General features: G+C 45.1%; 1 protein-coding gene across 1 annotated transcript in view; it reads left to right on the top strand.

Annotated features, from left to right (window-relative positions):
- The window catches only part of si:ch211-286b4.4 (zonadhesin), a 185,733-nt gene that overhangs the window by 157,688 nt on the left and 10,545 nt on the right, over positions 1–17,500 (top strand). The window contains exons 56-60 of the mRNA XM_061878358.1: positions 4,001–4,147; positions 4,227–4,559; positions 6,472–6,581; positions 6,642–6,718; positions 6,795–6,874. Of these exons, the coding sequence (XP_061734342.1) occupies positions 4,001–4,147; positions 4,227–4,559; positions 6,472–6,581; positions 6,642–6,718; positions 6,795–6,874 (747 nt within the window). The remainder of the gene's footprint in view (positions 1–4,000; positions 4,148–4,226; positions 4,560–6,471; positions 6,582–6,641; positions 6,719–6,794; positions 6,875–17,500) is intronic.

Here is a 17,500-nt window from a genome sequence, read left to right as displayed (position 1 = left end):
GATGGTTCATTGGTTAGAGAGTAAGCCTTTTCTCATTGGGATTTTGTGTAAAATGTAACATACCATATTTCCTTGAATTGCCGCCGGGTCGCTAATTATTTTAAAACCTCTTCTCACTCCAGCGTTTACCAAAGGCATGCGGTAAATTTAGGCCTGCGCCTATAAATTTGAGTGTGATGTAAGGATACCATCATGAAAAGCACATTTAATAAAAAATGGTCATTATAGTCTTACCTTTACTTATAAATGAAGTCCATGCGAAGCTCCTTCTGATCAAAAGCATCGATAACTTGTTTATAGAAGTCTTCCTTATCTTTCTTCAGTTTTAAAAGTCTCTCTGTCTCGATGGAGATCTTCCTTTATTACCTCCCTGCTTCGATTGAAAGTCCAGTTTAGAAAACTGTTTTATTTTCAATTTTTAATCCTCCTTGTTAAAAGTGCAAGCGAGAGGAAAAAATAAATGATCGCTGCTCACTCTGGCTGCCGAGTAGTCGCAAGAAGGATCACTAGCGCCCTCTACCACCAGGAGGCGGGAGTCATTTAATGACTCATATTTGACACACGCAGCTACGGCATATTAATAAAACATAGCTGCTTACTGTTCTTTTTAGCATATTCAATAGCTTGGACCTTAAATCCTACTGAATAGTTCTTAATCTTCTTGCCTTTATGCGATTTCAAATGATTGAAATCAGCCTCCTCCATTTTGAAAATGATGACAGGCGAAGTGTAACTGGTGACGTGACGAGTTTGACCCGGTGGAAATTCTAGGCATATGCTAATAAAAATTATATTTTGCGAAAGGAATTTGACCCGGTGTTAATCCTGAGCCGGAAGTAATGCTAAGCATGCGCTAATTATTTTGCGAAACGAGTTTGACCGGGCAGTAATTCTAGGCAGGCGCATACTATACACCCGGCGGCAATTCAAGGAAATACGGTATGTCATGACCTCATGTTAAAGTTATTATTAGTTTCTTGTCTTTTGTTTTGCACTCTTATTTTTTGTTTTCACCTCATTTCTCCATTTGCCACCACTTCTTTAGTCAGAGTTCTGGCTCCGTCCCCAAAATGGTAAAATGGCCATCACCTGTCCCTAATTGGCAATCAGTATGCATCAATCCCTGGTTGCCAATCAGACAGCTTCTTATGCCAGACCTGTCCTGGGGAATGGGCGGGATCATTTGTCTTGTTTTACATTCTGTGCTTCCTACACCTGTTTGCTTCTTGTGCACTCCCCTGCTGCATTTCTTTGTCTTTATTTACCTATGTCCCCAATGAAAATGTTCTTTTATTTCCTTTCACTTCACCTGCTGCCTCTGCATCCTGGGGTCCAGACCAACAACACCAATACAGATTGAAACGATAGTTAGTAGAACATTCACTTCAAGGGAGCCTCAAAATTAAAACAATTCATAGGTTGTAACATTTGGAAAGTGACTGAAAATGTCAGAAAAATGTTTTTATAGTTGCAAGTTAAACCAGGAGTCGGCAACCCAAAACGTTGAAAGAGCCATATTGGACCAAAAATACAAAAAAAAAAATCTGTCTGGAACCGCAAAAATTTAAAAGCCGTATAAATGTCTTACAAACCCCGTTTCCATACGAGTTGGGAAATTGTGTTAGATGTAAATATAAACAGAATACAATTATTTGCAAATCCTTTTCAACCCATATTCAGTTGAATATGCTACAAAGACAACATATTTGATGTTCAAACTCATAAACATTTTTTTTTTTTTAAATAATCATTAACTTTAGAATTTGATGCCAGCAACACGGGACAAAGAAGTTGGGAAAAGTGGAAATAAATACTGATAAAGTTGAGGAATGCTCATCAAACACTTATGTGGAACATCCCACAGGTGTGCAGGCTAATTGGGAACAGGTGGGTGCCATGATTGGGTATAAAAGCAGCTTCCAGGAAATGCTAAGTAATTCACAAACAAGGATGGGGCGAGGTACACCAATTTCTAAGCAAATTGTCAAACAGTTTTAGAACAACATTTCCCAACGAGCTATTGCAAGGAATTTAGGGATTTTACCATCTACGGTCGTAAAATCCTCAAAAGATTCAGAAAATCTGGAGAAATCACTGCACGTAAGTGATGATATTACGGACCTTTGATCCGTAATATCAAAAACCGACATCAGTGTATAAAGGATATCACCACATGGGCTCAGGAACACCTCATTAAAACCACTGTCAGTAACTACAGTTGGTCTCTACATCTGTAAGTGCAAGTTAAATGCCTACTGAAAGCCACTACTAGCGACCACGCAGTCTGATAGTTTATATATCAATGATGAAATATTAACATTGCAACACATGCCAATACGGCCGTTTTAGTTTACTAAATTGCAATTTTAAATTTTGCGCGGAAGTATCATGCTAAAACGTTGCGTAATGTTGATGCGTACACGTGACGTCACGCATTGTAGCGGACATTTTGTTCCAGCACCGTTCACAGCTATAAGTCGTCTGCTTTCATCGCATAATTCCACAGTATTCTGGACATCTGTGTTGCTGAATCTTTTGCAATTTGTTCAATGAATAATGGAGACGTCAAAGAAGAAAGATGTAGGTGGGAAGCGGTGTATTGTGGCCGCCTTTAGCAACACAAACACAGCCGATGTTTCCTTGTTTACATTCCCGAAAGATGACAGTGAAGCTTTACTATGAAACAGAGCGGTCAAGCGAACATGGTTCCCTACCACATGTCAACGGACAGGTTTCGGTGAGAAAATGGTGGTAATAAGTCGGCTCTTACCGTAGACATGAGCGGAGAGCTTGCGTCGTTCCTCCTGCAGCTGCGGACTCTCTTGCGCGCTCCCACCGCCCACCCCCGACCGTCGGATGCTTACACCGTGGAGGAAGGAAAAAAAAAAATCTTGTCGAGAAACGTGGCATCCCTCAAAGACACTGCTGGTAGCCACACCCCTCCGACTTTCAGGTTGTTTAGGTACGACCATATAATCTCACTTAAACACTAGTAACACAATAAGCAGACAAGGGATTTTCCAGAATTATCCTAGTAAATGTGTCTAATAACATCTGAATCGCTCCCATTGCCCTCGTCTTTTTTTTTTCTTTTTTTCCTAGTCCTTCACTCTCACGGCTTCACGGTGACAGAGGGATTAGTGCGTCTGCCTCACAATACGAAGGTCCTGAGTAGTCCTGGGTTCAATCCCGGGCTCGGGATCTTTCTGTGTGGAGTTTGCATGTTCTCCCCGTGAATGCGTGGGTTCCCTCCGGGTACTCCGGCTTCCTCCCACTTCCAAAGACATGCACCTGGGGATAGGTTGATTGGCAACACTAAATGGTCCCTAGTGTGTGAATGTGAGTGTGAATGTTGTCTGTCTATCTGTGTTTGCCCTGCGATGAGGTGGCGACTTGTCCAGGGTGTACCCCGCCTTCCGCCCGATTGTAGCTGAGATAGGCACCAGCGACCCCAAAGGGAATAAGCGGTAGGAAATGGATGGATGGATTCACTCTCACTTTCATCATCCACAAATCTCTCATCCTCACTCAAATGAATGGGGAGATCGTCGCTTTCTTGGTCTGAATCGCTCTGGCTGCTGGTGGCCATGATTGTAAACAATGTTCAGATGTGAGGAGCTCCACAACCCGTGACGTCACGCGCACATCGTCTGCTACTTCCGGTACAGGCAAGGCTTTTTTATTATCGACCAAAAGTTGCAAACTTTATCATCGATGTTCTCTACTAAATCCTTTCAGCAAAAATATGGCAATATCGCGGAATGATGAAGTATGACACATAGAATGGACCTGCTATCCCCGTTTGAATAAGAAAACCTCATTTCATTAGGCCTTTAATAAAATAACTAACAATAAGCACAACACACTTCAACAACAAGAGTTTACAACTTTTAACAGAAGAAACAGTGTTGTTCAATACTGCACGGTGCTGGAATTTGTTCACTTTCCCAACAGTTTAATGTTCAGTGATGTTTTATTTTCTGTGTCGCTCTCTTTTGAGGCCGTTTGCACAGCACGGGTCTTTGTCTCAGCGATGTGGACTTATCCACGTTAGTCTGCCTAACCCCGCTCTACAAGACCCTGCAAGACATCCAGCAATCCTTGCAGAATTTCCCTCCAGATCCTCCAGCCCAACCTCTCCCCGACGGTACACAAACACACACAAATAAAAGGAGTAAATCCCCTAAACGACGTCTTAAGAAAAACGATTCCCCTTCTTCTCACAGGGATTTGTGATCCAGCCCAGGAGGAGCTTGAAGTACGGCTTATTCCAAGCGCCCTCGACAGCCTCTCGCCCAGGCACTCCGCCGTTTTTCTGTTCGGCCGCCGGGTGATGGAGCTGCTGGCGGAATGCTCCGCCATCTTCCCCTCCGTGCTGCTCATGCCGGCCAAGTCCCTCCCGTTTTGGCGCTGCGACAACAGTCTGCTGAGCCAGTGTTCGGGAGACTTTTATTTTGACGCCGGACGTCAAGTCCTTTTCCTGTCGGAGGCCAAGCTGGAACACGCGGGGCATTTTATCGCCACCATCCTTCAATCCATGGCCTTCATAGCATCGTCAGGTGAGTCTTGACAACTGATCTGGCGACCTACAAACCCCGTTTCCATGTGAGTTGGGAAATTGTGTTGGATGTAAATATAAACGGAATACAATGATTTGCAAATAATTTCAACCCATATTCAGTTGAATATGCTACAAAGACAACATATTTGATGTTCAAACTGATAAACGTTTCTTTTTAGAAATTGATGCCAGCAACACGTGACAAAGAAGTTGGGAAAGGTGGCAATAAATACTGATAAAGTTGAAAAATGCTCATCAAACACTTATGTGGAACATCCCATAGGTGTGCAGGCTAATTGGGAACAGGTGGGTGCCATGATTGGGTATAAATACAGCTTCCCAAAAAATGCTCAGTCTTTCACAGGATGGGGCGAGGTACACCCCTTTGTCCACAACTGTGTGAGCAAATAGTCAAACAGTTTAAGAACAAAGTTTCTCAAAGTGCAATTGCAAGAAATTTTGGGATTTCAACATCCACGCTCCATAATATCATCAAAAGGTTCAGAGAATCTGGAGAAATCACTCCACGTAAGCGGCATGGCCGGAAACCAACATTGAATGACCGTGACCTTCGATCCCTCAGACGGCACTGTATCAAAAACCGACATCAATCTCTAAAGGATATCACCACATGGGCTCAGGAACACTTGAGAAAACCACTGTCACTAAATACTGTTGGTCGCTACATCTGTAAGTGCAAGTTAAAGCTCTACTATGCAAAGCGAAAGCCATTTATCAACAACATCCAGAAACGCCGCCGGCTTCTCTGGGCCCATGATCATCTAAGATGGACTGATGCAAAGTGGAAAAGTGTTCCGTAGTCTGTCGAGTCCACATTTCAAATTGTTTTTGGAAATATTTGACATTGTGTCATCCGGACCAAAGGGGAAGTGAACCATCCAGACTGTTATCGACGCAAAGTTCAAAAGCCGGCATCTGTGATGGTATGGGGGTGTATTAGTGCCCAAGGCATGGGTAACTTACACATCTGTGAAGGAACCATTAATGCTGAAAGGTACATACAGGTTTTGGGACAACATATGCTGATCCGCCTCCGCTTGGGATTGTTTCCTGCTGGCTCCGCTGTGGACTGGACTCTTACGACTGTGTTGGATCCATTATGGATTGAACTTTCACAGTATCATGTTAGACCCGCTCGACATCCATTGCTTTCGTCCTCTCCAAGGTCCCCGACGTCCCACTGGGTGTGAGTTTTCCTTGCCCTTATGTGGGCCTACCGAGGATGTCGTAGTGGTTTGTGTTGTGGTTTGTGCAGCCCTTTGAGACACTAGTGATTTAGGGCTATATAGGTAAACATTGATTGATTGATTGATATGGTGCCATTGAAGCACCGTCTTTTTTATGGACGCCCCTGCTTATTTCAGCAAGACAATGCCAAGCCCCATTCAGCACGTGTTACAACAGCGTGGTTTTGTATAAAAAAAAGAGTGCGGGTACTTTCCTGGCCCGCCTGCAGTCCAGACCTGTCTCCCATGGAAAATGTGCGGCGCATTATGAAGCGTAAAATACGACAGCGGAGACCCTGGACTGTTGAAGGACTGAAGCTCTACATAAAACAAGAATGGTGAAGAATTCCACTTTCAAAGCTTCAACAATTAGTTTCCTCAGTTCCCAAACGTTTATTGAGTGTTGTTAAATGAAAAGGTGATGTAACACAGTGGTGAACATGCCCTTTCCCAACTACTTTGGCACGTGTTGCAGCCATTAAATTCTAAATGAAGTATTATTTGCAAAAAAAAAATAAAGTTTATGAGATTGAACATCAAATATGTTGTCTTTGTAGTGCATTCAACTGAATATGGTTTGAAAAGGATTTGCAAATTGTATTCTGTTTATATTTACATTTAACACAATTTCCCAACTCATATGGAAACGGGGTTTGTTGTAAGTTTTTAATCCAGGGATCCCAGCCCAGAGCTTCACGCGAGCGCTTCATGAGGCGATGTCAGCTCTGAGCTTGCAGCTTTTCAACGTGTCTTTCAAGCAGAGCACAGCAGAGGTGCGTACGTGACATTTCCCAGTCTTTCCACCGCATCGATTTCGTCTTCTTCGCCGGCAGGGCACGTTTGGCGAGGAATTTCTCGACATGAGAGTTGCCGAAGAAACGCGTTTTCGCGAGCATCTCCTGGCTGCCAGGTGCGTTCTGAAAGCTGCAAACCTGAAAGTTTCAAACTTTCTACCAAATAATCATTGGGGAGTTTTTCTCTTCCAGACTTAAAACATACAAATATTCTATGTTGGAGCAGCTCATTGGAAACCTCAACGTAGATCTAACCGAGGACACCGAGGCGGGTAAGACGAGACAAATGTGTTAATTGCAGAATGTCCACCTACTTTTTATACCCTCTTTTACGGGTGACACTTCCACTGTCATCATTTTCAAAATGGAGGAGGCTGATTTCAATACCAGTAATTTTAAATCGCATAAAGGGAAGAAAATTAAGAGCTATTCAGTAGGATTTAAGGTCCAAGCTTACATCACACTCAAATTTTTACTGCATGCCTTTGGTAAGTGCCGGAGTGAGAAGAGGTTTTAAAATAATTGGCGCATGCTTACTTTTACCGCATGCCTTTGATAAGCGCAGGAGTGCGAAGAAATACGGTATAAGGCGCGCCAGATTATAAGGTGCACTAAAGAAGTCATAGTATAATTTTTTTTTTTGCTAAATGTGAAACACTTTTTTGCTAAATGTGAAACCGACGGGCCAAGCGGTGTGCAGCTTCAGCGGTCGCGGAGGCAAAAACTCGGACATGAGAAGAGTTCGGGGAAGCCATGGAAAACGACTTCCGGACGGCTTCGAAGCGATTCTGGACCACCATACGGCGCCTCAGGAAGGGGAAGCAGTGCACTATCAACACCGTGTATGGTGCGGATGGTGTTCTGCTGACCTCGACTGCGGATGTTGTGGATCGGTGGAGGGAATACTTCGAAGACCTCCTCAATCCCACCAACACGTCTTTCTTTGAGGAAGCGGTGCCTGGGGAATCTGTAGTGGACTCTCCTATTTCTGGGGCTGAGGTCGCTGAGGTAGTTAAAAAGCTCCTCGGTGGCAAGGCCCCAGGGGTGGATGAAATCCGCCCGGAGTTCCTTAAGGCTCTGGATGCTGTGGGTGTGTCTTGGTTGACAAGACTCTGCAGCATCGCGTGGACATCGGGGGCGGTACCTCTGGATTGGCAGACTGGGGTGGTGGTCCCTCTCTTTAAGAAGGGGGACCGGAGGACGTGTTCCAACGATCGTGGGATCACACTCCTCAGCCTTCCCGGTAAGGTTTATTCAGGTGTACTGGAGAGGAGGCTACGCCGGATAGTCGAACCTCGGATTCAGGAGGAACAGTGTGGTTTTCGTCCTGGTCGTGGAACTGTGGACCAGCTCTATACTCTCGGCAGGGTTCTTGAGGGCGCATGGGAGTTAGCCCAACCAGTCTACATGTGCTTTGTGGACTTGGAGAAGGCATTCGACCGTGTCCCTCGGGAAGTCCTGTGGGGAGTGCTCAGAGAGTATGGGGTATCGGACTGTCTGATTGTGGCGGTCCACTCCCTGTACGATCAGTGTCAGAACTTGGTCCGCATTGCCGGCAGTAAGTCGGACACGTTTCCAGTGAGGGTTGGACTCCGCCAAGGCTGTCCTTTGTCACCCATTCTGTTCATAACTTTTATGGACAGAATTTCTAGGCGCAGTCAAGGCGTTGGGGGGTTCCGGTTTGGTGGCCGCAGGATTAGGTCTCTGCTTTTTGCAGATGATGTGGTCCTGATGGCTTCATCTGGCCGGGATCTTCAGCTCTCACTGGATCGGTTCGCAGCCGAGTGTGAAGCGACCGGAATGAGAATCAGCACCTCCAAGTCCAAGTCCATGGTTCTCGCCCGGAAAAAGGTGGAGTGCCATCTCCGGGTTGGGGAGGAGACCCTGCCCCAAGTGGAGGAGTTCAAGTACCTAGGAGTCTTGTTCACGAGTGAGGGAAGAGTGGATCGTGAGATCGACAGGCGGATCGGTGCGGCGTCTTCAGTAATGCGGACGTTGTATCAATCCGTTGTGGTGAAGAAGGAACTGAGCCGGAAGGCAAAGCTCTCAATTTACCGGTCGATCTACGTTCCCATCCTCACCTATGGTCATGAGCTTTGGGTCATGACCGAAAGGATAAGATCACGGGTACAAGCGGCCCAAATGAGTTTGGGTCTCTCCCTTAGAGATAGGGTGAGAAGCTCTGCCATCCGGGATGACCTCAAAGTAAAGCCGCTGCTCCTTCACATCGAGAGGAGCCAGATGAGGTGGTTCGGGCATCTGGTCAGGATGCCACCCGAACGCCTCCCTAGGGATGTGTTTAGGGCACGTCCAGCTGGTAGGAGGCCACGGGGAAGACCCAGGACACGTTGGGAAGACTATGTCTCCCGGCTGGCCTGGGAACGCCTCGGGATCCCCCGGGAAGAGCTAGACGAAGTGGCTGGAGATAGGGAAGTCTGGGCTTCCCTGCTTAGGCTGCTGCCCCCGCGACCCGACCTCGGATAAGCGGAAGGTGATGGATGGATGGATGGTGAAACACTTCCTTGTGGTCTTCATCAGTGTTTTTCAACCTTTTTTGAGCGACGGCACAGTTTTTGCGTTGAAAAAATCCAGAGGCACACCACCAGCAGAAATCATTAAAAAAACAAACTCAGTTAACAGTAAAAAATCGTTGTCGCAATTGTTGGATATGACTTCCGAAAGGGACAAGCAGTAGAAAATGAATAGATGAATGGCCTTTAAACCATAACCAAGCATGCATGACTATAGCTCTTGTCTCAAAGTTGGTGTACTGTCATCACACCCTGACTTATTTGGACTTTTTTGCTGTTTTCCTGTGTGTAGTATTTTAGCTCTCTTCTCTTTTTTTGGTATTTTCCTGTCAGTTTCATGTCTTCCTTTCAGCAATATTCCCCGCATCTATTTTGTTTCAGCAATTAAGAATATTTCAGTTGTTTCTATCTTTCTTTGTGGAGACATTGTTGATTGTCATGTCATGTTCGGATGTACATTGTGGACGCCGTCTTTGCTCCACAGTAAGTCTTTGCTGTCGTCCAGCATTCTGTTTTTGTTTACTTTGTAGCCAGTTCAGTTCTAGTTTCGTTCTACACAGCCTTCTTTAAGCTTCAATGCCTTTTCTTAGGGGCACTCACCTTTTGTTTATTTTTGGTTTAAGAATTAGACACCTTTTTACCTGCACGCTGCCTCCCGCTGTTTCTGAAATCTACAAAGCAATTAGCTACCGGCTGCCACCTACTGATATGGAAGCATACTTGCCAACCCTCCCTGATTTTCCGGGAGACTCCCGAAATTCAGTGCCTCTCCCGAAAACGTCCTGGAAGAAATGTTCTCCCGAAATTCAGCTGGAGCTGGAGGGGGCGTGGCATGAGTGGGGACAGCCTGTTTTCACGTCCGCTTTCCTGTTATATAAACCCCTTGCCTGCCCAATCACGTTACAACGTCTACGGATTTTAATAAAAAACTGCACACACAAGGAGACGAAGCAGAAGAACGAGGAAGTTACAGCCATGTCGACGCCGTCTGTAATAGAGTGATTCTATGTTGTGTTGCCATCTCCTGGTGAATGTTGGATATAGCGTTATGGGGTTGCTTTTTGATTGGCCAACGATTGACGTGGTGTTGTGCACCTGACGGCAAATGACTCTCGCCAGTACGCAAATGGCAGAACAAAAGTTACTCAAATAGTGAAAGGTAAGTGTTGTTCGTTGTTGTTTTTTTAGTAACCAGCAAGCACAGTACAGTTAGTAGAACAACTGTGTTTTTATTACTGTGTTTTTGATAGGTGCCGTCTGAAATTCAATTATTTATTTTATTCATGTATATAATAAAATAAATATATATAGCTAGTATTCACTAAAAGTTGAGTATTTCATACATATATATATTTTTATATTTATATAAATGAAATATATATTAAATACTCAAGTTGGTGAATTATACTCCTCCCCTCTTAACCACGCCCCCAAACACGCCTCCGCCCCACCCCCGACCACGCCCCCCACACCCAACTTCCCACCTCCCGAAATCGGAGGTCTCAAGGTTGGCAAGTATGTATGGAAGAGTATTACACTGTTACTCTGCCGAGCTCTAGACAGCACCGACACTCAACAACCGCGCATAATTATCGGACTATAATTACTGGTTTGCGAAAAATATTTTTAGCCCCAAATAGGTGAAACTAGATAATCTCCCACGGCACACCAGACTGTATCTCCTGCCACACTAGTGTGCCGCGGCACAGTGGTTGAAAAACACTGGTCTACATATCATGTAATGGTGGTTCTTTGGTCAGAAAGTGTGCCGCTTTCTGACAGGATGCTCCGTTTTGTGGGCGGTCTTATTTACTTGGCTCCCCTTCGACAGCGTCTTCTCCCCGCCATCTTTGTTGTAGCGGTGTAGCGTGCAAGGACGGGAGTGGAAGAAGTGTCAAAAAATTGGAGCTAACTGTTTTAATGAAATCCACACATATTCCTCTTGGATGCATTCCAACCGAGCTATACTGCTCGGAAATGAAACCGTGACCTTAAAACCCTGATTGCAGCACATATACATTACACGCAGGTTTCACGATTGTTTCCAATAATTTTATGAACTACAAAAATCAATATATATATTTAAAAAATAATGTGGCGGTTACTTGAACGAGTATGACGATCCTCCTGGTAGGGGTGTAGGATTCCTGTGCATGACTTAGTTTTACGTGGGGCAGAATCGGGTCAGGGTCCATTGGGATGGAGTCCAAGACGACTGGGGACCCTTTTCTGCTGCAGCCTTTTACACAATCCCAGCCGTTGTGGTAGTTCTTAAATCTACCGTCTTCCACCTGCTCCACCGTTGAGGTCTTCACCGTATCCCTGGCTGAGGTAACAGTAGTAAAGGGGTTAACCTCCTAGTGCCCTCCTAGACCCCATAGAGGAGCCTCCACTGCCGGATGCACTTTAAAGGCCTACTGAAATGAGATGTTCTTATTTAAACGGGGATAGCAGGTCCATTCTATGTGTCATACTTGATCATTTCGCCATATTGCCATATTTTTGCTGAAAGGATTTAGTAGAGAACATCGATGATAAAGTTCGCAACTTTTGGTCGCTAATAAAAAAGCCTTGCCTGTACCGGAAGTAGCAGACGATGTGCGCGTGGCGTCACGGGTTGTGGAGCTCCTCACATCTGAACATTGTTTACAATCATGGCCACCAGCAGCGAGAGCGATTCAAACCGGAAAAAAGCGACGATTTTCCCATTAAATTGAGTGAGGATGAAAGATTCGTGGATGAGGAAAGTGAGAGTGAAGGCCTAGGAAAAAAAAACAAAAAAACTAGATGGCAGAGCGATTCAGATGTTATTAGACACATTTACTACGATAATTCTGGAAATTCCCTTATCTGCGTATTGTGTTACTAGTGTTTTATCAATCAATGTTTATTTATGTAGCCCTAAATCACAAATGTCTCAAAGGACTGTACAAACCATTACGACTACAACATCCTCGGAAGAACCCACAAAAGGGCAAGGAAAACTCACACCCAGTGGGCAGGGAGAATTCACATCCAGTGGGACGCCAGTGACAATGCTGACGATGAGAAACCTTGGAGAGGACCTCAGACGTGGGCAACCCCCCGCCCTCTAGGGGACTGAAAGCAATGGATGTCAAGCGGGTCTAACATGATACTGTGAAAGTTCAATCCATAGTTTTAGTGAGATTATATGGTCGTACCTGTACAACTTGAAAGTCGGAGGGATGTGGCCACAGGTGTGGTGACCAGTGTCTCAGAGGGAAGCCACGTTTCTCGACGAGGCGAAGGCAGCCGGTTGGGCCGTGACGAGAAAGCGACGATTTCCCCTCTAATTTGAGCGAGGATAAAAGATTTGTGGATAAGGAAAGTAAGAGTGAAGGACTAGAAAAAGAAAAAAAAAGACGAGGGCAGTGGGAGCGATTCAGATGTTATTAGACACATTTATTCAGATCATTCTGGAAAATCCCTTATCTGCATATTGTGTTACTAGTGTTTTAGTGAGATTATATGGTCGTACCTGAAAGTCAGAGGGGTGTGGTGACCGCCAGTGTCTCCGTGGGAAGCCGCGTTTCTCGGCGAGGCAAGGCAGCCGGGCTGAGATTTTTATTTTTTTTCTCCTCCTCCACGGTGTAAGCATTCAACGGTCGTTGGCGGCCGGTGGAAAGAGGCAAGAGAGTCCGCAGCACATACTCCGCTCATGTCTACGGTAAGAGTAGAGCGCAAACAAGGAAACATCGGCTGTGTTTATGTGGCTAAAGGCTGCCGCAATACACCGCTTCCTACCTACATCTTTCTTCTTTGACGTCTCCATTATTAATTGAACAAATTGCAAAAGATTAAGCAACACAGATGTCCAGAATACTGTGTAATTATGCGATTAAAGCGGACGACTTATAGCTGGGAACGGTGCTGGAACAAAATGTCCGCTACAATCCGTGACGTCACGCGCACGAGTCATCATACCGCGACGCTTTCAACAGGATACTTCGCGCAAATTTTAAAATTGTACTTTAGTAAACTAAAAAGGCCGTATTGGCATGTGTTGCAATGTTAATATTTCATCATTGATATATAAACTATCAGACTGCGTGGTCGCTAGTAGTGGCTTTCAATACGTCTTTAAAGCCCATCCATCCATCCATTTTCTACCGCTTATTCCCTTTCGGGGTCTGGCGCCTATCTCACCTACAATCGGGCGGAAGGCAGGGTGCACCCTGGACAAGTCGCCACCTCATCGCAGGTCTTTAAAGCCATAATCAAAAATTCAAAATTTAACATTTTGGTGGGAAATAGTCCATGTTTTGTGTTTTTGCCATAAAACAGGGTTTTTTTTTTGGCAAAAAGGGCATAAAACATAACAAAAACATTAACTTTGTATCAAAGGATGGATTTTAAGTTGATCTATATGTATTTAAGCATTGAAAGTAAAAATAAAATAAAATAAAAAAAACAGGTCTTTGTACAGTCGCGATCAAAAGTTTACATACACTTGTGGCTTTCAGTCGGCCTTTATTAAGGTCATGCCCAGGCCACGATCATGTCCGCCATGTAGTACCGCCGGCTCCTTAATTGGTTGTTTTTCTTTTAATTCACGCTTGTTAGGGCTTGTTTTGCTTTGCTGCTTTGCACCATTGAATTGATCAGCTTTTATCAGTTGTAAATTCTAATTGTTGTTATAAGCCTTCACGGTCGGGTGCAAAACATTCCCAAAAGTCCAATACACAACCAACCGACTCTTGCTAATGAAATATATAAATGTAAAATATTTCTATACATATCACTTTATGTGTGTGTGTGTGAGTGTGTTGCTGTCACTCGGTGTACTGTATTGTGATACCAGGATAAATTGCTTCGTGATCACGCTGCAGACCGATTTCCCTGCGGGCACAATTAAAGTATCTATCTGAAAGTAAAGCAGCTGAAAAGTCGACACCGCTGCCCGCTGTGAGCCTTCTAGAAGCCCCGAGGCCTGGAGGAGGAGGAGGAGGAGGAAGTAGAGGAGACGCTTGGTTTGTTTGACTAATAACAGCAGGACACTTTAATGCTGCATCAACATCCTGTGTGGAACTCCTAATTGCTGCAGTTCATTCATTCATTAGTTTATGCCTGTGTGCAGCTGACAGCCATGCCTCAGCTATGAATGTGCGTGTAACCATTGGCAGCCCTCACGCAACCCCAGACCATGATGCATTTGTCCTGCTACTCACTTGTGTTGTCAGCTAGTTAGACAATTTTGGCTGTGTGTTGACTCATTTCCGGTGGATAGTAGCATATCCACCACTGCTAAACACTGACCATTCTAACTTTGCAATCATAGTACCTACTGAGAAGATAACCGAGGCATCCATCCATCCATCTTCCTCCGCTTATCCGAGGTCGGGTAACGGGGGCAGCAGCCCAAGCAGGAAAGCCCGGACTTGCCTCTCCTCAGCCACTTCGTCCAGCTCTTCCCGGGGGATCCCGAGGCGTTCCCAGGCCAGCCGGGAGACATAGTCTTCCCAACATGTCCTCGGTCTTCCCCGTGGCCTCCTACCGGTCGGATTTGCCCGAAACACCTCCCTAGGGAGGCGTTCGGGTGGCATCCTGACCAGATGCCCGAACCACCTCATCTGGCTCCTCTCCATGTGAAGGAGCAGCGGCTTTAGTTTGAGTTCCTCCCGGATGGCAGAGCTGCTCACCCTATCTCTAAGGGAGAGACCTGGAAACTCATTTGGGCCGCTTGTACCCGTGATCTTATCCTTTCGGTCATGACCCAAAGCTCATGACCATAGGTGAGGATGGGAACGTAGATCAGCCGGTAAATTGAGAGCTTTGCCTTCCGGCTCAGCTCCTTCTTCCTCACAACGGATCGGTACAACGTCCGCATTACTGAAAACGCCGCACCGATCCGCCTGTCGATCTCACCAACCAATCTTCCCTCACTCGTGAACAAGACTCCGAGGTACTTGAACTCCTCCACTTGGGGCAGGGTCTCCTCCCCAACCCGATAATGGTACTCCGCCCTTTTCCGGGCAAGAACCATGGATTCGGACTTGGAGGTAGCTTCATTCTCGGCCGCGAACCGATCCAGTGAGAGCTGAAGATCCTGGCCAGATGAAGCCATCAGGACCACATCATCTGCAGGAGACCTAATCCTGCGGTTACCAAACCGGATCCCCTCAACGCCCTGACTCTGCCCATAAAAGTTCTGAACAGAATCGATGACAAAGGGCAGCCTTGGCGGAGTCCAACCTTCACTGGAAACTGGAAGTTTAGTTTAATATCCCAGTCGCTTCACGCTGGGCCGCGAACCGATCCAGTGAGAGCTGAAGATCCTGGCCAGATGAAGCCATCAGGACCACATCATCTACAAAAAGCAGAGATCTAATCCTGCAGCCACCAAACCAGATCTCCTCAACTAATCGAGGCATGCGTGGTTCATTTGGACCATTTTAAGCTACTAAATATGTTTTCTTTCAGAGCTGGGTATAGTACCCAAAAACTGCACTCAAGCTAGAGTACCGTTACTTTAGATATGACTCAAGTAAAAGTAAAAAGTAGTCATCAAAATACTGTCACGGCGGGATTTTCGCAGCTTACTGCGGGGTTCGTTCTCCCGAAATGCAGACGAATCACTCCGGACAAGACGTGGGGGTAGGAACATGATTTATTCCTCAAGAAATCAAAGGAGTACAAAAAACAAACAACGTGCCTGATCGCACTCGAAGCTGAAGCTAACACTTAGCATAGACTATGGACAAGGCATACTCACGAAACTGTGGCATGAAACAAATAAATCTTACTTAGACAAGGCATGAACTAAACAATGACGCCAGACTGGGCTTGGCAAGCAAGGTGAATAAATAGCTCTCTGATTAGTGGTTGACAGCAGCTGAGCGTGGGACCACTAACCAGAGGCAGGTGAACCCAATTAATCCCCTTGTTTCACCAAAATAAACCGAGGAGTACACACAACAGGAACTAAGGGAGTCCTGTCAGAGTTAGTCGGTGACGAACCCCAAGATGCAGAGAAGGAGGCGGGCATTGAACGAGAAAACATGATTTAATATAAATACTAAAACAAGAACAAACAAAAGGGGTACAACAAAAAGCGTGGACGAGGCGGATAAACAACTAAGAGAGCTAGCATGGGAGCTAGAAAACAAAAGGAACTTAGCATGGAAGCGAGCAAAAACAAAAAGGGGCCTGGCATGGAAGCTAGCGGGTAGCGAACAGGAAAACAGAAGTCGTACTTGTAATATGAAAACAAACCGGAAGCAGGGAACAAAAAACAGTAAGCTACAAACATCTAACAAATATAGCTTACCTCTACGCTGCAAAGACACAAAAGGAGCAATAATATATGACAATAATCCAGCACTGATTGGAGGGCAAAAGCAGGTCAAAATAGGAGCGGGCTGATTGACACCAGGTGTGGCCAGGTGCCAATCAGCCGCAGCTCAGGGAGAAGGACAGGAAACCAACAAAATAAGAGCGCTGACAGGAAATACTACACACACGGGAAAAAACTAGAACACAAACAAACTGTCAGGGGCCAGCCTGACAGGTCCAAAACCAACAGAACATAACAAAAACATGATCCGAACCACGGATCATGACAAATACTTGAGTGAGAGAATGTATTCCCAAAAAACAAAAATGCTTAAATATCGAGTAACTTTTTAGATTGATTTAGATTTCAACCGACACACATGACAGCACATGATAGTTGTTATTTTTTTAATAGTTTTCAAAGGAATCATTGAAGATTTGTGCTGCCTTGTCTAACGTCATGTCACTTTTTACAGTCAAATTAGTCGGATTTTTCCGATAATTCAGTTTCTCCTATTTTTGCAGCTCCGTGTAAAATTCTAGTTTCCATGCTGTTTATCTTTAATGTGTGCCTTCCGTACACTATGGGGCAATTGTTAAAGGGGAACATTATCACAATTTCAAAAGGGTTAAAAAAGATAAAAATCAGTTCCCAGTGGCTTGTTGTATTTTTCGAAGTTTTTTTCAAAATTTTACCGGTCCCGGAATATCCCTAAATAAAGCTTTAAAGTGCCTTATTTTCGCTATCTTCAAAACCACTATCCATTTCCCTGTGACGTCACACAGTGCTGCCAATACAAACAACATGGCGGTTACCACAGCAAGATATAGCGACATTAGCTCGGATTCAGACTCGGATTTCCGCGGCTTAAGCGATTCAACAGATTACGCATGTATTGAAACAGATGGTCGGAGTATGGAGGCAGATAGTGAAAACGAAATTGAAGAAGAAATTGAAGCTATTGAGCGAATAGCTATTGACGCTATTCGGCCATAGCGTGGGTGTACCTAATGAAGTGGCCCATAGCATGTCTGCCTTATTAGCATCGCCGGTAAAATGTGCGGACCAAACGA

Source organism: Nerophis ophidion, linkage group LG18, assembly GCF_033978795.1.
Source record: "Nerophis ophidion isolate RoL-2023_Sa linkage group LG18, RoL_Noph_v1.0, whole genome shotgun sequence".
NCBI lineage: Eukaryota > Metazoa > Chordata > Actinopteri > Syngnathiformes > Syngnathidae > Nerophis > Nerophis ophidion.
Note: the sequence above shows the minus strand (reverse complement) of the source record. Positions and strands in the feature narration are given on the sequence as shown.